General features: G+C 39.3%; 1 protein-coding gene across 6 annotated transcripts in view; it reads right to left on the reverse strand.

The window, feature by feature from the left end:
• Window positions 1-1284: 1284 nt before the first annotated feature.
• Window positions 1285-20718, reverse strand: part of LOC141495201 (all-trans-retinol 13,14-reductase-like) — a 28795-nt gene continuing 9361 nt past the window's right edge. For 3 of the 6 annotated variants that reach the window (XM_074196295.1, XM_074196322.1, XM_074196303.1), the window contains 6 exons: window positions 17861-17926; window positions 3676-3814; window positions 3161-3270; window positions 2905-3071; window positions 2537-2696; window positions 1285-1767 (listed from right to left, as the gene is read on the reverse strand). In XM_074196295.1, the coding sequence (XP_074052396.1) occupies window positions 1622-1767; window positions 2537-2696; window positions 2905-3071; window positions 3161-3270; window positions 3676-3814; window positions 17861-17926 (788 nt within the window). In that variant the 3' untranslated portion in view covers window positions 1285-1621. Of the gene's footprint in view, window positions 1768-2536; window positions 2697-2904; window positions 3072-3160; window positions 3271-3675; window positions 3815-17806; window positions 17927-20718 lie in introns of all 6 variants that reach the window. The other 3 variants (XM_074196275.1, XM_074196313.1, XM_074196285.1) reach the window with 1 other exon arrangement.

Genomic DNA, 20718 nt, shown 5'->3' on the forward strand with positions numbered 1-20718 from the left:
CTTTTTTCTGGGAATCCCCTCAGTGAGGATGTTGCTGTTACCCTTCCCACCGGTGCTCTAGAAATATCAAGTATAAAAGCTGCACAAGTGAGTTGAAAAATGGCCTATAATTTGTCCATAGAAGTTTGATGTTCTTCAGTCTTGGTGGGGGGGGGGGGGGTCGGGGGTGGGAGGGCAGAAAGGACTGCCAATGATTAGAAACAAGCTATAGAGGAATCTTGATGTTTTGCTGAAAATTAGTTTGAATAATATGCACAGATATCTCTAGAAAAACCTCCCAAATTATCCCATTTCTCCTCAGAAAGATAGGAACAGGGATGAGCCTTCAGTTTTCTGGGCAGACACTAATTCAGGGCTTAAAACTCACTTTCCTCAAATAGCTGTGTGAGGGAAGCCAAGCTAAAACGTGTTATCCTCATGGAGCTTATAACTTAGGAAAGGGATTTATTGTCGGTCAAAAAATAAAAGCAGGGCTTATAACTTTAAGATAAAATCTCAATTATTTCAGAGGGGACCTCTCAGCTCTGATTAGAAAACTTAAGAATGACGACAGAAAACACTCGTGGGGGCAGAATTCACACTTGAAATCAGGAGAAAGCCAGACCCTCAAGATAGTTAAGAGACAGACAGTTCCTGTCCTAGTTTACATTTTTTTTAACTTCTCTCTATGGCAAAAATGGAAATGTTTGCACTGCCATGGCAACTGCAGGTGGGACTTAAAATTCAATAAATCTAGGAGCTTTTTAGGAATGAAATGTTTGACCAAATATAGTAGGCTAATTTTTAATCTGATAATTTTGTATATCCCAAGAATGATATAAATATCCAAATGACCCTTGACAGAAAAAAGTCTCCCCCCTGCCCCCGCTCTATGGCCTGGGTCCTAAATCTGTGATTTCATTGGTAGAACTCCTCCGCCCTTATAGTCTTGGAGGGTCACCAAGCACCCTGAAAAGTTCAGTGACTTGCCCATCATTTGACTAGACCACAGACTTTCTGGGCCATCCAATCAGCTCTCCACAAGCCATCTCACCAGCATATGACACAGAAGAGGCCTATTACCAATGCTTGTTGACACAGTTCCATCCCACTGGTGATGTATTTGGGGCCAGACGGGCCCTTCAAGATGGTGGCCCTGCATTTCATAGCTGAGGAAACTAAGACCTGGAATGGAAAGTGACTTGACCAGAGTCATACAGGCATCACAGGGCAGAAGTAGCAGCATTGAGTTTAGACACTGTGGCATGTCCCGTGAGATACCCAAGGAAAAAGCACTATGGGAGGTGATGTTTGATTTATCTTTAATGTTCCAAGTAAATTATTAGTCCAGAACAAACGCCTCAGGATGAGCATGACCCTGTTATGCTAGGGGTCTGCTAGGAAATACCATCCCCAGCCCACCTGGAAGACCATCAGGACCTCACCTTGACAACCAAGATCTGAAATACAAATGACCTGGTTATCACCTTGGTATCAAAGCAACAACTAGGTATTGTAACTTTGGCTTTCATCAGTGCATGGGTGAAGTGTTGCGGTGCTTTAGAGGTTCACTGGCAGGTCTAACCCCCCCACACCCACTCAGGACCCAGGACTTTACCACAGAGGGTTCCCTTGGACTGTGCTAATTCACCCTCTTGGGCAGGGCAACAGGGACCTGAGTCTGGAGCCGCAGGAGGTCCAGGTACACATTCCTCTGCAGGATGGTGCTGCTGCACAAGAGGGCCCCATGGAGGGCCCTGAACAGACCACAAGTGAACACGTCCTGCCCTGGAAGGCAAAAGCAAAAACAAGATCATGCGAGTGTTGGGCTGAATCGGTATGCCTGCTTCTCAGTCCATGCATTCAGAAAGCTGTGTCTTGGCTCTGGAAGAAGAGGAAAGATCCCTGGAGTCTAGACAGCTCTGTTCCTACCTCCCCGAAGTTCATGCTCTTCTTTTCTGCAGCAACCAATGAAAGTTTGGGTAAAACAACCACTGTTGAGTAAAGATGCAAGAGACCAGTCCAATACCAGGAATCCAAAGAATCTGCCTACAACTGGGCTTCTTCACATGACAAAGTCTGTGGACCCCTTCCTAGAGTGTTTTTTAATGCATCAAACAAAATACCAACTATTTTATACCAATGATAATGAAAGGGAGTTATCAAAATAAGTTGGTGGACTCCTGCTTAAGAATCCCTGTAGAGATGGGGCAGCTAGGTGGCGTAGTGGATAAAGCACTGGCCTTGGAGTCAGGAGTACCTGGGTTCAAATCCGGTGTCAGACACTTAATAATTACCTAGCTGTGTGGCCTTGGGCAAGCCACTTAATCCCATTTGCCTTGCCAAAAAAAAAAAAAAAAACCCTAAAAAAAAATCCTTGTAAGAGGCCCTACAAATCTTCCCCACTATCATTCCTCCCTCTACTATCTCCCAGACCTTGAGGTTCCTGCTACTCATTGAACTTCAAAGATAGAGCCCGAGGAAGGATGGAGGTAAAGAAGTGAGAGCCAAAAGAACGTAAAGACAGCTCAAGGCCTAGCATAGGGAGGCATGATACCTGTAAGATAGAGATTGGGAATGGGGCTCTGAGCTCGTATTGTGGCCATTACATGAGGCTGTAGATGGTTCAGGGTGTGGTCAACCCAATAGTTCTCTCCATGGGGGGCAGCTGGGAAGAACTGATGACTGAGTGGGCTCCCCATTGAAACATTATGAACCTAAGGAAGTAAAGAAAGTGGTTGAGATGGAGAAGAAACACAGTCAGACCTCAGACTCCATCATCCCTACTGACTTTCAGTTTGCTCCAGTTTGTACAGCTCCAAAGCACTCACTCCCAAAGTGCTTCCTTCCCCTCTGGACCACACTCCTTTGGACCAATAGAGAACTAAGGTTGATCTGCCTCCCCCACTCTCCTTGCACCAGTACCTTCCCCTCCAACTGAGGGTGAAGTTTCATCAAAACAGACAAGGAAGCATCTATGAAGGAGTCCTTCAGAGCCTCACTGTCACTCCCCCTCTTGCCTGGGGGCTTGTCCTGCCATTCCTCAAACCACTCGTAGCGGGCGGGCAGCATCATAATCAGTGTTGACTGGTCTGAAGAGACAGAGCTATTGGTCACTCTACCTGGCTCTGGGCCTTTCTCTGCCTGCTTCCCTTCCCCTCTTCCATGTGCTCTGCCTCACCTGGGAATCTGTCCTTCCATGTTGGGTCTTTGGCTGATGCTGAGGTGATGAAGAAATAGGGAATGTGTGCCACAGCTTGGTCCTTGGAGAGGGACAAGTATCTCTCCATCCTGTGTGGAGGAAAGAAGAGACCAGTTAGAGAGACAAATAGATTCATCTATGTTTTGAATCAATGGAACATCTGAGGTAGTGTCTCCACCCTCTCACAAGAAGGGGACAGGACCCTAAATAGGACAGCTTAGTAGATGGGGAACTGCACAGATAGCTTGGATCCAGAAATGCTGCCAGAGACAACTTCAATGGGTCCAACCACCAAGTGATTCTGGCAATAAAGAAAAGAAGAAACTGGCATAGGAGATGTCTTTCCTGTGGAAGAAAAACAAAAGATAAAGGAGCTGCCAGGAGGAGGCCCAACCTCAGACAGGTGTTTAAATAGCGACAGAGTGGAGACCATAGGCCTAGGAGTCATTTGGGAGCCCTTTCCTGCCCAGTTTTTCAGAACGAGCAGGACTTACGCTTGGTCCATGTCTGTGTCAAAGTAGACGTAACAGTTGTTGGCTTCCAGACCCAGGTGTTTCTTGGAGCCTCGGAGACAGATGAAGACATAAAGTGTAGACAGGCTGTGCTGCACCATTCCCAGCTGAGTTTGTATCCCTGTCAAAAGGATTATCGTGATCGCAGGAGGCAGTCGCAGATGGACAACTAGGTCACCAATTTGGGTTTAAGCTGCCCACATCCTATGCTGACCAGTGTTGCTCCTATTTTGTGTTTGAACTGCCCCAATAGCTACCAAAACTGAGGAAACTTAGCTTGGAGCACTCTTCCTCCTCTCCCTGTCTGAATCCTCTGTTTGTCCCTAGACCTTCTCCCCTCCTTCTGTTAGGATTTTGTGTAGTTGATGCTTCCATAGGGATCTTAGCTTCTCTAATGTTGGTTTTCAGATTCTACAGGATAGGATCAAATGAAGTAAGTGCTTAGTGTATTGTCTAGGACATGGTGATGATGATGAGATTTGTCCATCATTCTTGAAGGAGATCATGACATTAGGGATGTGATGCCGTGACAAGCACATGAACTGGAGTTGAGTAGGGGGAGGGGGATGTGCTAAGTCACCAGCCTCACTTTCTCCTCCAGAGCAATCTGAGTCCAGTGGCCCAGATATGAAACAGGACGATTGGAGATGACCCTGGAGGAGAGGCAGTCAGGGTGAAGTGACTTGCCCAAAGTCACACAGCTAGTGACAAGTGACTAAAGTTGGATTTGAACTCAGGTCCTCCTGACTCTAGGGCTGATGGCCTATCTACTGTGTCACCTAACTGCTCTGGTACAATAGTAGGTACTTAATAAATGCTTATTCCTTCCTATAGTTTAACCGCTTACTAAAACTATAATGACAAAGAGAATACTTTTTTTTGATTATTTAAATTAGGAAGTTTTACCTTCAAAAATCAAAGCAACTAGTTTAAAAATAGGTAGAAGCACTGGGCATAGAATCAGGAAGATCTGAATTCAAATTTGACCTCAAGATAAGTCACCAGCTTTGTGATTTGACTTTTTCCTCAACTGTAAAATGAGGAGAGTAACAGCATCTTCCAGAGTTGTGAAGATCAAGGGAGATAATACAGTAGGGGCTCTATAATTGCCTGTTCTCTTCCCCTCTCCTTCCTTTCCTGTAATATTTCTAACAAAGTTATCTGTCACCTAAAATCTATAGGCAATTGACTAAAAGCCATTCCCTAATAGATAAGTGGTCAAAAGATAAAAACTAAGTTTTCAAAAGAACTATCAGCAACTTTTTGGAAAAAAATTGCTGCAAATGACTAATTAAATTGCAATTTAAAACAACTCTGGAGTACGACCTCACTCATCTCAAATTGGTGAGAGTAATTCATAAGTTATACAAAGATAGTCTATGTTGGAAGGGCTGTGAAAAGATAAGCACCCTGAAGATGGTGGAGTAACAGGAAACCCAGTTCTCCCTCCACAAAGAAAAGAGAAAATGCACCAGACTAAATCCTAATCTGGAAGTCTAAGGGAAAATCACATCAAGTCATTTTTGCAGGCCAGGTCAATACAGGGAATCAGAAGACTGAAGAAACTGTGGAAGGGTCTGGTCAAGAGTGGGACAACCTAGTTCTCAGGAATTGACAATGAATGGAAGCTCTATACAAAGACAGAAAGTGCCAGGGCAGCCAATGGTGCCAGGGGCTCCCTGGACTAGCAATGGAAGCAGGGACAGGTGGCATCTGAGAGTTCTCTCCCTCACTACCCAATGCTGGGTCATAGATCCTGGGTGGACTAAGGAGGGGACGGATGCTGAGGGGTGGTGGAGGGTAACAGCCCCACACTCCCCAGCTCAGTAGGAACCCTTCAGACTCTAGTCTAATCTGAAGCCTTCAGTAGAATACCCAGGAGAGGAACCCCAGGCAAATGGGAAGCCTGTAGGTCTGTCCCTAGTCCCAGCTGGGAACTAGATAAGTCTAGCAGTGATCCATTGGAACTTCCAACCAGGGTCAGGACCACAAGAATGTAGCTGAGACTCAAACCCAGGTCGGGATATTATTGAACCCCAACCCATAATCGGTTTTCCCCAGATCAGTTCACTTGATGAACACTAAAAATTTGAGTATCCCTGCTTGAACTGACTTAAATCCCACAATAAACACAACATTCACTACCCTCTAGAAAGCAATAGAAAGACCCAAGAGAACAAAAGCTCAGTTTAGACATTTCCTCCAGAAGTCTGAAGAAGTTGACTCTGATATATGGTCCAAAGTCAGGAAGTAAGTTGGAATAATTAGCAAACAAAGAAAGAATCACAGCATAAAGAGTTACAATGGTGAAAGAGAAACTCAAGCACAAATACAAAAGAGAATGACTCCCAACAGCTATAAGCAAAGACTCAAAGAGAAATGCAACTGGATAACAAGTCCAAACAGAATCCTTGGGTTTGATAAAGCAATTCTTTTAAAATCTAAAATAGATAGATAGATAGATAGATAGATAGATAGATAGATAGATAGATAGATGAATAAATAAATAGATGAATAAATAAATAAATGAATAAATGAATGAATGAATAATAAATTTAATCCAAATAGGAAGAAAAAGAACTTAGTTTTCATAGTTTATTTCATGATTTTACTTCTTTCTATTTCTAAACAGAAACCATTCTGGGCATTGCACTAGGGTATGGTAATTTCCAAATGGGAGTTTAGATTATTGCTCTGTGTGTTTAAAATTCCCCCCCAAGTGATGAGCAACCTTAATGGACTTGCTCTTTCCATCAGTGCAATAATCAGGGACAATTTTAGGGTATTTGTGACAGAGAATACCATCTGTATCCAGAAAAAGAATTGTAGAGTTTAAACAAAGACCAAAGATATTACATTCAATTTTTTTAAAAAAGTTGGCTTTATGTACTACATAATTTTGCTATCTCTAATATTTTATTTTTCCTCAAGGATATGATTTTTCTTTTAACACATTCAATTTTGATCAATGTAAACCATGAAAAGAATATATAGCATGGAAACTGCCTTCTGTGGAGGTGGGGAGGGAAGGGGGGAAATTGTGAAATTCAAAGCCTTGCAAAGGGATTATAGGTAGAAACTACTGTTGTGTATAATTGGAGAACAAATAAAATATTTATATAAAAGAAAAGTCATCCCCAGATTGAACTGTACTGTGACACATTTCAGCTACTATTTTGAAGATAAAACATTGGTGCATAAAACTTTTTGTTCACTATTTTATTCAAATCTCACAGCAAGTGTCTACATATATATGAATACGAATTCTTAAAACAGGATCATCATATCCTGGTCTGAATGAAGAACATGATAAATATTTCTTTGGCATGGCCATTGTGGAAATATGTTTTAGAACAACTATATAGGATTGTAACAGTTTCATTTTTCTTTTTTTCTCAGTTGGATGTGGGGGGGGCAAGGGTTAGATGTATAGAATAATGGGAAGAAGACAGGTTTGGGCTGATTAAAACAAAATTTTTTTAAAAAATTTAAAAGATGCCTTTAGAACAACCAATTTAATAGGTAGTTAGTTAATAATAGGTAGTTAGAGAGGCAAGTCTGGAGATTAGGACTGGACATGCAAATAAAAGAATCATCAGTATAGAGAAAATAATGGAATTAATGAGAACTGATAAGATCACAAAGTGAAATAGTTTAGAGAGAGAAGGAAAAGAAGCCAGAATAGAGTACTGTGGGACACTCACAGTAAATGGGTATGGTCTGCATAAAAATCTAGCAAAGAAGACTGAGGAGGAATGGTCAGTTAGACAGGAGGAGAAGTAGGAGAAAGGGATAATCTGAAAACCTGGAGAGAAGAAAGTATCAAGAGTAGAGGGTGACTAATGAGGTCAAAGAAGAGGTCTAAAAAGGTGAGTATTAAGAAACAGGATTTTGCAAAGAAGGGGTGTTTGGGGCCATACCTGTTAAGATGTGTAGTAGTGGTGGCTATAGCAACTGGCTACAAGTCTTCCAGGGACCCTAGGTGGGAGCTGTAGACATAAGTCATGGCCCAGATCCTTGAGCAGAGATAGAGCCCGGGCATAGATCCTGGCCTGAATTTTCCAACAAAGGTCTGCTGTCAGATACCACAACAGTCATACCTGTGGATACAGAGGTGATGAGGACATCTGTTCCCAGGGACCCGATGGAGGCAGAGGAAGAACTCAGCAAAGATTTTGACATTACAGCAGATCCTAACAGCCAAAGAGAGACACTATGGACAGAAAGCTGAACAGAAAGTTGAACCTGACTTCTCTGGATAGATGGAAATGGAATCTTTCAAAGATCTGGCAGGATGATGATGATGAGGTCTCCAATACCTATGAAAAAAATCTAAGAACTTTGGAGAGTGGAATGAGAAACTTATAGTATGACCTTCACAAGAAGATTCAGGAAAGTCTCCCAGACAGGACAGAAGACTACAGCTGCCCTGGTCAGGATGGGATCTGTCACTAGCAGAAACATGGACATAGGAAGAACTCTGCAGTCTTCAAGTCTTTCAGAGAGAGTTGGGATGATAAAGTCCAAAGTCATTGGTGGCAAAGAGAATGGTAGAAACATTCTTCCTTTACTGATAGGGATTAGTGATAAACCCCTATAGGATGATGCTTCCTTCTATAGAACCTCTGAAGTTCTACCCCACCACAGAGTGAGTTCAAGAACCCTCTCAACTCATCTTGAGCAATTCTGTAGAAAAAACCAGCACAATGATCACTCAAATCAGAAAATGGACAGAGTCCTGTCTTGAGAATTTGTATCTATACATATGTAGACACTTGCTGTACTATTTCGATAAAATAGCAAATAAGTTTTATGGACTGATATTTTACACTTAAATTTGTGGATGAAATGAATCACAGAACAGTTCTTCCTGAGGGTGAATTTTAAATAGACAGGGCCATAATCTAAACTCCCGTTTGGAAAACACTATATATCCTAATGGAATATCCAAATTGGTTTCTGTGTAGGAATGGGAAAAAAATTAAATCATGAAATAAACTGAAAACTTAATTCTTTTTTCTTCCTCCCTTCAGTTTCTGAAAACTCCAAGTAACCTAGAAGATTCTAACTCATTCAGTTACTTTTTTTTCAAAGTGATAACCAAAATATATCTGTTTTTTTCTGAGTTTCTCGCCCCCCCCCCCCGCAAAGAAAACTCTAATCAGCAACTTCCTGATAATGTTCTAGCTTTAAAAATGTAGTGACCCTTTCGAAAAGCAAAACTAGACAAAGCAGTTTTAGTCTCTTTTATCTTGGACATTTAAACCCAAACACAAACCTTACATCATCTACTGCTTGTTTATCTTTTTATGGAGAGAAATTATGGGTTCTAAAGCAGAATTTTGGACCCTGTGACTTTGCAATTAATCCTTGTGGCAGCATACCTATTGGGGTAGGAAATTTGCTTCTTTATCCTTCTCTGAATCACCATAGCAGTTCCTAGTAGGTTCCTACTTTTGCTAATCAACTCAGAGGTTTCTGAAAAGTATGGAGCAGCCACTGAAAACTAAACCTCTATCTTAAGTACCTTTTAAATGAAAATAGCTCATCCTCCAGTCCTACTGGCTAGTCTATTTCTGAACAAGCCCAGAGAATTATACAAAACTGGTCAGTAAATAAAAAGTTCATTTTCTGATATATCATAAACAATGGCAATTTTGTTTATAGTATTTATAATTCAGAAAATAGACTTAATGAGAAGCAAAACTGGACCTTCTCAAGACAAGTTGGAGTTGAAAAGTGTTGGTTGGAATGAGTAGGAACCTTTTAAGCAATTGTGTTTATTTCATAGTAGCAATGTTTCTTGGAAACTCTGAGGGTTTTTTTCCCTTTTCTATTTTTAAAATGCTGGCTTTTCTCAGGGCAGTTTTCCTGACTAGCATGAGGTTTAATTTTGAGGATGAAATTTTAGGCCTTATTGGCTCTCAACAGTGGGATTAAAATCTCAATATACATTAATTTAATTTCACTGGCTGAAAGAATACTCATGTCCCCATTTTATTTAACTGTAATCCTCTCCCTACTTTAGAGGATCAAGTTTTGATACCCCAGTATCTGCTTATCTTCAAATGCTCTTCTGGAGGACTGAATTCTATTCAATGTTGAGGAGGTAGATGAAGTAGGAAGATATTAGCTGGTTTTATTAGAAGGGAACCGTGAGAAGGAATGAATCTTTCTTTTCATTAACCACTTAATTAAGTATTTTTTCACTAAATGATTCCTTTCAGGGTAAAAACAAAGAAATAAGCAAACAAAAAGGAGATCTCTGATAACTTTAGAGAGATGAGGTCAGAAGTCAGATTGTAGACTTAAGGAGAGTGGGAGGAGGGGCAGTGGAGGCTCCAATTATAAATGATCTTAAGTTTAGGTACAAAAAGCAGGAGAGCTATGTGATGATAGTGGGAAGACAGATCAAGTGAGTTTTTTGGAGGATGGCATACAGGTATGTTTGTAGGCAACAGAGAAGGAGCCATAGACAGCTATTGAACATAAAGAAGGGATTGGGGATGATTAGGGGGCAATTACCATTATTATTCAATACAGTACTAGAAATGCAAGCTATAGCAAGAAGAAACGAAAGATTTCAGAAAGTAAACAGGGGCAAAATTATCTTTTTTATACCTAGTATGATGATTTATTTAAAGAACCCTAAAGAATCAAGCAAAAAACTAATTGAAACAATTTCAGTAAAATTGCTGGATATAAAATAAATCACTGGTATTTCTGTATATTACTAACAAAATCCAGTAGGAAGAGATAGAAAGAGAAAATCTATTTAAAATAATTGTAGAATAATTGTAGAAAGTGTAAACTACTTGGAAGTCTACCTGCTGAGACACATGAACACAATTACAAAAAAGTGTTACACAAAGGTAGATCTAAATAATTGTAGAAATTTAATCTCATGGATTGGCTGAGCCAGTATAATAAAAATAGCAATACCATCTTAAGTCAATCAATCAAACTACCAAAAGATTATTCTATGGAACTAGGAAAAATAATAACAAATTCATCTGGAAGAACAAAAGAATAAAAATCTCAAAGGAATTAATGAAAAAAATGTGGGAACAAATGGGGCCTAACAGTACCTGAGTTCAAACTATACTATTATGCAACAATCATCAGACAATTTGATTCTCACTTAAGAATTGAAAGGTTGATCAATGGGAAAAAAATTAGTTTTATAATATTTAAAAGTAATTGAACATAGTAGCGTAATGTTTGGGAAACTCAAAAAGCTTAGTTTTTGTGGAGTGGAATGAAGAACTCACTTTCTGACAAAAATTATTGGGATAATGAGAAAGCAATCTGGTAGAAATAAAGTATAGACCAACATTCATACTACATATATACAAAAATAAGCTTCAATTAGATACGTGACTTAGCTATAAAATATCATATCAAGTTAGAGCAGCAAAGAAGAAATTAACTAGGGGCAGCTAGGTGGCACAGTGGATAAAGCACCGGCCCTGGAGTCAGGAGTCCCTGAGTTCAAATCTGGCCTCAGACACTTAATAATTTCCTAGCCGTGTGGCCTTGGGCAAGCCACTTGACCCCATTTGCCTTACAAAAAAAAAAAGAAATTGTCAAATAAATGGATAAGGGAAAGATTTACGACCAAAAATGGGATGGAGAAGTTCACAGATGGAAAATGGACAATTTTGACTACATAAAATGAAAACAATTTTATACAAATGCAGCAAGAATTTTAAGAAAAGTAGGTAAATGGGGGGAGGGGGGATTTTGCACCAGATTTTTATGATAAAGGTCTCATTTTTAAGATATATAAGAAACTTATTCAAATTTATTAGAATTAAAGTCATTTCTCAGTTGATAAATGATCAAAGGATATTAATAGGCAGTTCACAGAGAAGAAATTCAGGCTATCATAGTCATATTAAAATGCTCTAAATCATTAATAATTATAGAAATGTAAATTAAAATACCTCAGGTATAACATACCCATCAAATCTACAAAGCTGATCAAAAAAAATGAAAATGACAACAGTGGGGGAACTGTGGACAAAACAGGTGTGTTAATATACTGTTGATGGAACTATGAAATGATCCAAACATTCTGGAAAATTATTTGAACGTATGTTACAAAATCTATCCCGATTATTACTGATAGTAGGTCTATATTTCAAAGAGATCAAAGAAAGGGAGAAATGACTTTATGGAAAAAATATTTATAGTAGAATTTTTGTGGTGGTAAAGAATTGGAAACAGAGGATACCCATTAATAAAGGAACAATTAGACAAGTTTTGATATATGAAGGTGATGGAATATTATTGTGCTATAAGAAAGGATGAAGGGGATAGTTTCAGAGAAACCTAAGAAGATTTGTATGACCTTATACAAAATGAACTGAGTAGAACCAGGAGAAGCAATTTATACAATTACTGACAATACTGTAAAGACAATTTGATTGTTCTTCGGATGCAGTCTAAGGTATCCAACCCTGCAAATCTGATCTTAACCATAAGTAAAAAAATGAACATTCAAGAATAAAGAGATGTTTAATAAAATTTAGAAAGAATACCAGAGGCAGAATCAAAATGGTAGGGTTTTTTTGGCCTAGTTCACTCAGTATACTTCCTCCACTTCCTCTAGAAAATTCTCCAGACCAAATTCTGATCAGAAGAATCAAGAAAAAAAAAAGCAAGTCATTTTTCTAGGCCAGACCAGTTTAGGAAGATAGCCTGAGAAGCAAAGAGCAGTACTTTTGGGAAATTCTGGGGCTAGCAGGGACTGACTAACCAGGAACTTGAGTAAATGATGGGGAGGGGGAGATTGCAGAACTGAAAAAATGGAAAGGAAATTGAGATAGAGCACCAGAGCAGGTAGCACTGAGGTATAATGAGATCCTGGGGGTCCTAGAGCTGGGAGCAGGAACAGGTGTCTTCTGGCTGTTCTGTCTTCCATTACCCAGTTCCAGGTCACAGATAAAGGGCAGAGAGGAACAGTCAGAAGTTAATGGTCCCCTTGCTGTGTAGTGAGCAAGAAACAAGTTCCAGAAATATGGCTGTATGGCTTCATGTCCAGAAGCAGAGAAAACCACCAAATTCTAGTTTTTACCAACACACAAGAGCCTCAGTGGAATAACCAAAACCAAAGAAGATCCATCTGTTCAGGTCATCTGAACCTTCAGTGAACCCCCAGGGGGTTGAATCCAGTAAGAGTCTATTGAAACTCAGTTATAAACAAACCAAAGGTCCAACTTGCAGAGCTCAAACCAGGAGTATGAACCTCTTTGCAGATCATACCACTTTGGAAGCACAGAAAATTTACAGGCCCCAAACTGAGTTATGGAAGCAGGAGGAAAACATAAAAGGACAGTATTTCTGTTCACTGAGAAGATCAAGATTCACACACAGGGAAAAAAAATGACTTGGATATATCTACAAGCAAAGCCGAAAGAAAGAGAGAGAGAGAGAGAGAGAGAGAGAGAGAGAAAGAAGAAAAGAAAAGAAAAAAGAAAGGGAAAAGAAAAGAAAATTGGGTTCAAGTCCAACAGGAACTAGATAAAGATAACTCTAAGTAAAAATTGTTGAAAACCTCAAATGAAAACTATGAAGAAAGATATGACCCGAAGAAAATAACTCCTTAAAAATGAGAATTGGCCAAATAGAAGCTGACTCCATGAGAGATCAAGAAATGATAAAATAAATTCAATTTGTTGAAAAAAATATGGAATGAAAAATGTGGGAAAATGTGAAATATTTCATGGGAAAAATAAGTAATCTAGAAAACAGATTGAGGAGAGATAATTTCAGAGTCCAAGGATGGTCTGAAACCCAAGGACAAAAAAAAATAGTCTAGACATCATTTTTCAAGAAATCATAAAGGAAAACTATCCATATCTTTTAGAATCAGAGGACAATATAGAAACTACCAGAAACCCACTGAACCAATAGAAATCCAGAGATGAAAACTCCCAGGAACGTTACAGCCAAAATCCAGAACTCCCTGGTCAAGAAGAAAATATTGCAATAGCCAAAAAAGGAAAAAAAATCAAGTATGTAGAGCAAAAGTCAGAAAGAATATCATACCTCAAAGTATTACAGAATTTGCTTCCCAAACACCCCAGACAACAGAATGAAGGTTAATGAAGGACAATAATAACAGAACAGCACAACACTAGTAAGAGACTCCTTTCTAAATGTCTACAAGGGGACAGGAGTGAAGGGGGACATCAGGTGGAAGTAATGGTGGTGAAGGAGACCAGGAGCACAGAACTGGACAGAACTTGAGGACCCCACCTACAAATGAATCAATGTATTTTTGTGAGACTAAATTACAAAATGGTGAGGAGCATGGGATGGGAAGGGTAGAAGGATGGTGAAGAGCATGGAAGGGTAGAAGGGGGATAGAGACATGTATGTAATATACTTTGATCAAGTTGAGGGCTACCACTGAGGAGAAGGTGATTCCTGGAGTCCCTTTGGAAGAGAAGAGCTGCAGAGGAGGAGGGTGAAGAGCAGGGGAAGGGATTGAAAAGGGAAAGGAGAGAGAGAGAGAGAGAGCGAGAGAGAGAGACAGAGACAGAGACAGAGAGACAGACAGAGAGACAGACAGACAGAGAGAGAGAGAGAGAGAGAGAGAGAGAGAGAGAGAGAGAGAGAGAGAGAGAGAGAGAGAGAGAGAGACCAACCTTGTTTTGGTAGCAGGAGGGGGAGAGCCACTAATGAAAGCTTCACCCATAGGTGAAATCATGTTCTTTCAAGAGACATGGGGACATTCACTGGTGTTGTTTATGGGGATTTGAGGCTTGAAAAGATCATTTGTCCTACCTTGGGAGGGGGCAAGTTGGAGCTCCTGGGGGACTAGGAGGATAAAGACCAGAGGAGGAGATTTTGGGGGAAATGGGGAAATAAAGTGACCAAGAGATGGGTCAGGTCAGTGGTGAGGTGGATAATCAGGGATGTGGTGGAGCAGTGTCCTTTCTGTCACCTACAGGAATTTGCATTTTTGTGGAAGTAAGGTGCAATGGAAAAGGGAAAGCCAGGGAGCAAGTTTTACAAGGGAATGGCTGAAACTGCTAAGGAAGTTTTGTTTTAAGGAAGAATGCAGAGAAGAGAAAACTAGATAAGTTTCGGAAACCAGAGAACAAGGGTCTAAGGAGTATAGAAAGGGAGGATGGAGAATGAAAAGAATGAGGGAGAAAAATCCTCTCTAGAAAGGGGAACAAAAATGAAATTTTAAAAATGAATATGACTAGTGGAAGGGGAGGAGAGGAAGGTGGAATCCATTTTGACTGAGGGAGGGAAAGGGGGAAGAATTAAATAATTATATAAAAGCAAGAAAGAAAAGGGAACAAAATTCCAAAGGAAAAAAGGTACCATATAGGAACTGGAAAAAACTGGGTTTGAGAGGAAAAGAGCCAATGGGAAGACAGCCACTTTAAAGTGATTATACTAAATAACTAAGGAGATATAACAGAAGGTGGTGGGAGTGGGGAATCCAATATTAGAAACAAATGGAGGAAAAAATAGTCATAGAGTTCATAACTTTACAAATGAATGTATTAAACAATCCAATAAAATGAAAAACAGTAACAGATTGTATAAGAAAACAAAACTCTGCAATCTGTTGCTTACAAGAAACATCTGAAAAACAAAGACATGTACAAGATAAAACTGAGGGGCTGGGGAAAAAATTGTCCATCTTTACAAAGGTAAAGGGAATAGATTGTCTTATAACAGTCATGGGGTGTTCCTGTCTTAGTCATTGCTGACAAGATCCTTGCCAGAGTCCTCCTTAACAGGCTAATCCTTCACCTGGAAGATGAGCATCCACCTGAGAATCTTTTATGAGACAAGTATAGTCCTGATACTTAAAACAATGAGATACAACTACAGGTCAATGTCATTAATGAATATGGATTCAAAAATTATGAACAAATCCTATCGAACAGACTACAGCTACTTATCCAAGAAATCATTCATTATGTCTAGGTTGGATTTGAACCAGGGAAGCAAGGATGGTTCATTATTAGGAACAATGGAGGTGTCCTCCTCATGACTTATACACCAGAAAATTTCAGACAGCTTTTGTATGAGCAATGGACCCCCCGACCTTGTAAATCTCATCTGGAATAGAATCAGCAAGGCTAAAAGAGCAAGGCATATCCACAAAGTGACCGACTTCAGGATGTATTACTGGCTCTTCATCTTGTGTCCATCAACCTCTCTGTTGGGAAAGGAGTGGGTAGATTTTCCTGCCTGTCCCTTTCCCTCTGTTCAGGCAGTTTTCATTGAAGATTTTCTTGTCTTCTTTGTTTTCCTATAGTTCTTTTGAAATCCACTTTTTCAAGAAAATCTGCTTTTTTCCTTTGGATCTTTGCTTGAAGGTATTGTTGAACTAAATTTGCAATAATTCTTTATACTTGTGTGTGTTTATTCTACTCATATCCTACTCATATTTCTTTGTTCCAAGGCCAGTCTCTTGCTCCTATACCCCTTGGGTGGGGTGGACAGCCCTACCTGGTCTTTCCCTAGGTCCCTTGAGTTCTTGTGCTGACCTCTTTTAGGGATTTCAAGTTCCTGGAACTTTGAGCTTCAGAGCACAAGATCCTTGTGGTCCTTTCTAACATCTCAGGATAGTTAAGGACCTCTGAGCCCATCCTCTCTCCCTAAGTATCTTGTATTTATATTTATATATATATATATATATATATATATATATATATATATTTTTTTTTTTTAGGTTTTTGCAAGGCAATGGGGTTAAGTGGCTTGCTCAAGGCCACACAGCTAAGTAATTATTAAGTGTCTGAGGTCACATTTGAACTCAGGTCCTCCTGACTCCAAGGCCGGTGCTTTATCCACTGCGCCACCTAGCCGCCCCTATTTGTATATATTCTTTATATTTATTCTCTGTATATATTTATGCAAATACTTATCTTCTAAGTTCCTTGTCACTATGGATTATTTCATTCATTATATTTGTATTCCCAAATGGGAAAAGATTAATAAATGCTCCCTGATTGAATGAGTTTGTAATTTATCTCAGAAGCAATAGAGAATGCTCAAAACTTCTTGGTCAAGGGGGTGGGCCTGGTCATATACAACTAGTAGACAGGAAAGCCAGAATTTAAACCCAAACATTTTGTCCACAAACATCATTTTCTCTCTCTCCACTAACATACACATGCAAGAGGAAAGGGAGAAACTGTTGGGAGACAGCCAATATTATCAAGGGGGAGGTGAAAGACTGAGAAAGCAAAGTAGCATATGGGGATTTCTGGGATGTTTCAGCCAAGACACAACTGCCTCACCTGGAAATGTTTTCCTCACAAACTTGGCTAACTTACTTTAAGATGAGGCATCATGTGCCCAGCAATTACAGAATGGCTGAACAAGTCGTGGGGTTTGAACGTGATGAATACTATTGTTCTATAAGAAATGATGAGCAGACAGATTTCAGAAAACCCTGGAAAGAATTCCATGAACTGATGCTAAGAACCAGGAAAACACAATAATATCAACATTGTATGATGATCAACTATGATGGATTTAGCTCCTCTCAACAATACAGTGATCGGGGGCGGCTAGGTGGCGCAGTGGATAAAGCACCGGCCTTGGAGTCAGGAGTACCTAGGTTCAAATCCGACCTCAGACACTTAATAATTACCTAGCTGTGTGGCCTTGGGTAAGCCACTTAACCCTGTTTGCCTTGCAAAAAACCTAAAAAAACCCACAATACAGTGATCAAAGACAATTCTAAAAGACTTGTGATGGAAAATGCCATCATATCCAAGGAAATAACAATGGAGTCAGAATGCAGATATCAAAGCACAATATTTTCACTTTTTTAAAATTTGTCTTATTTTTCTTTCTTGTATTTTTTCCCTTTTTTGATTCTTTCACAGCATGACTAATATAAACCTATTTTTAATATGTTTGTACATATATGACCTATATATCAGGAGACATGCTATCATGGGGAAAGTGCAGGAAGGAAGGAAGAAAGGTAGAAATATGTGGAATTCAAAACCTTATCCAAAAAAATCAATGTTAAAACTCATTACATGTAATTGAAAAAATAAAATACTATTAAATAAAAAAAAAGATAAACCATCAAAGGTGGCACAGAACTAATAGCTTTTACCTGGTAAACAGCGGGCTTTCTCAGGCAACAAGTGCTTGTAGGTATTAAATATACCTGCATTGGAGATCACAGTGAGAGAAGAGATATCCAACAGCTTTTGTCCTTTCTTCACCCTAACACCTACAGAACAGAGAACACTAGATGAGATCTGATAGTAGAGATGTGTTTGGAGAAGGGAGGGATTTTCCAAGAGTTCTTTGGTTCTAGAGCAGAAAAGACTGAGACTCCCCTACCCCAAACTGCTTCTCCTGAATCATCTTCCCCTTCCTTATCAAAGGGCCTGTTCTGTTCTCTTTTAAACAGGTTGGATCTCCAACAAAATTGTAGGCAGGTAAGGTTGTCCCAGCTTCCCCATTCAGTAGCCACCCTAATTCTCCCTGGGGATCCCAGTGTTAAGTCTCTCCCTATTTTCCAATTCTTCATTCTCATTAGTATGAAGTATAAATGACTGCTCATAGCTTTAAGTATTAGCCTTTCTCTAGGGATCTATTTGCATATTAATAGGTCTCAAAACTTTAAAGTGTGGGTGTCCCACCTTTTAGCTCTTCTGGCTACATTACCCAACAAACACATTTAATATTTATTTATGACTACAATATAACCCATATAACCAATGAATAAAATAATAAAATGCAATAATGCAATAAAATATAATAATAAAACATTTATTTTTTAAAAAATAGTTAGCATATGAACAATGAGCCTGCTTTTTCAATACCAGTGTATCTGGTTGATTCTTATCTTTTATTATCAAAGAAGACCAAAATTACCAAAGACTAAATATATATATATATATATATATATATATATATATATATATATATATATATCTAGTTTGATAGTTGTAATGTTGTGAAGAAAAATTTTAAGAAGCTTGTCTGAAATTTTTGTTCTATTTTTACTTTTTGAATGCTTCAACCAAAAAACTGGGGGGTCTATGAGGCTGCACAATGTTAGTTACATGAAAAAGTCAAGTTGTGTTAGTATAACGGTTAAGTTGGTCTGTCGTGTTGCCACGGTGGCACATTGTGCTCACCCATTCCTTCATTTTCTGGTTATGTGATGTGGCTAGCATGAATTGGCTTTGAGGGTTGCATGGGGCCCCTGACCCATAGTTTGGACATCCCTACTTTAAAGGGCTGCTTAAAGCTCTGGCAGTAGAATATTAAGTAAGTTAGAGGTCTGGCGAATATTGGAAGGGAATGAGAACTTCCCAGTTTGGAACCTGTGAGGTCTGTGTGTTTGTGTGTGTGTGTGTGTGTGTGTGTGTGAGAGAGAGAGAGAGAGAGAGAGAGAGAGAGAGAGAGAGAGAGAGAGAGAGAGAGAGAGAGAGAGAGACCACTAAGCTGTACACTCAGGAGATCTGCCTGAGCCTTACCTCAAAGCCCAAACTCAAAGTCCTACCAATAGCAGAGCAGAATCATATCATTTCCTACCATGGGTGCCAAGGCCTGGGCATGGCAAACCTTGGTGATATGAAATGTGCCTCCAGGATGCTACCCGGTTCCATTGGCCCCAACCCTAACCTTATCACTGATGCCACAAATGTACCACTGGAAGTAAATTATTTGTCTTTAAAGTCAATAAGGGGCATTTGAAGGGAGATAACATACTCATATAATTAGCTATAAAAACACTGGCATGAATTTCCTTGAATCTTTTTTAAGTAAGAGTTTATGTGAGAAAAATGTGAAGAAGAGACAAAGATAAGCTGGGCACAAGACACCTTAGCAAGAAGTCTGTCACATAATAAATGCTAAATTAAATTCCTATTGATGGACTGACAACCCCACACACCCAGAAAGATGAGTCCAGAATGAGTGGCACCCAAATAAGCAGTGGCAGGTTTAGAGGAACAGGTATGGGGTAGGGGGCAGGAGTGTCAATTTTATTTCACAATTTTGCTCGAGGTTAATCATGTTTCATTCTGATTAAAACCTTGCTTAGAAACCTGCATTAGAAACCTTCCTTCTGCCTTTCTAAAGCAACATGGGGTGATGATCAGCTATGATGGACTTGATCATTTCTGTAGAACAATAATCAAATACTTAAAGACTTATGGTGGAGAATACTATTCATATCCATAGAAGGATCTGTGAAGTTTAAATGCAGATCAAACTTTACTATCTTCAATTAAAAAAAGTTGTCTTAAGAATTATGCTGCTTTTTCTCTCTAATTTTTTTCTTTCCATTTGGATGTGGTTCTTCTTTCACCACATGAATAGTATGGATCTATGTTTATAACACAATTATAATGCAGAGTCTATATTGTATTGCTTTCTGTCAGGGGGAGGTGGAGAGGGAAGGGAGGGAAGGAGAAAAATGTAAAAAAAAAAGATTGTTTAAAATTACTGTTACACACTGTACACCCTAACAGCAACATGGGGGTGATGTTCAACCTTGAAGGACTCGCTCATTCCATCAGTGCAACAATCGGGAACAGTTTGGGGCTGTCTGCAAAGGAGAGTGCCATCTGTATCCAGATAAGGAGCTGTGGAGTTTGAACAAAGTACAAGGACTATTCCCTTTAATTTAGAAAAAAAAAGCTGATATCTTATTGTCTGATCTTGCTATCTTTTATACTTTATGTTTCTTCCTGAAGGATGTGATTTCTCTCTCATCACACTCAATTTGGGTCAAGGTACAACATGGAAACAAAGTAAAGACTGACAGAGTGCTCTCTGTGTGGGGGAGGGGTGGGGGAGGGAAGTAAGATGGGGGGAAAATTGTAAAATTCAAATAATACATTTAATAAAAACAATTACTGTTACATATAGTTGGAAAAATAAATAAACATTTTTTTAAAAAAGACTTTAAAAAAAACCTACTGCCTTCCCACTGACACTAAAAAAGATGTCTTGATGGGGAACCATGCCCATCTCTCATCACCTATTCACTTATCCTCTTCCAGG

Source organism: Macrotis lagotis, chromosome 1 (genome assembly GCF_037893015.1).
Source record: "Macrotis lagotis isolate mMagLag1 chromosome 1, bilby.v1.9.chrom.fasta, whole genome shotgun sequence".
Lineage (NCBI taxonomy): Eukaryota > Metazoa > Chordata > Mammalia > Peramelemorphia > Peramelidae > Macrotis > Macrotis lagotis.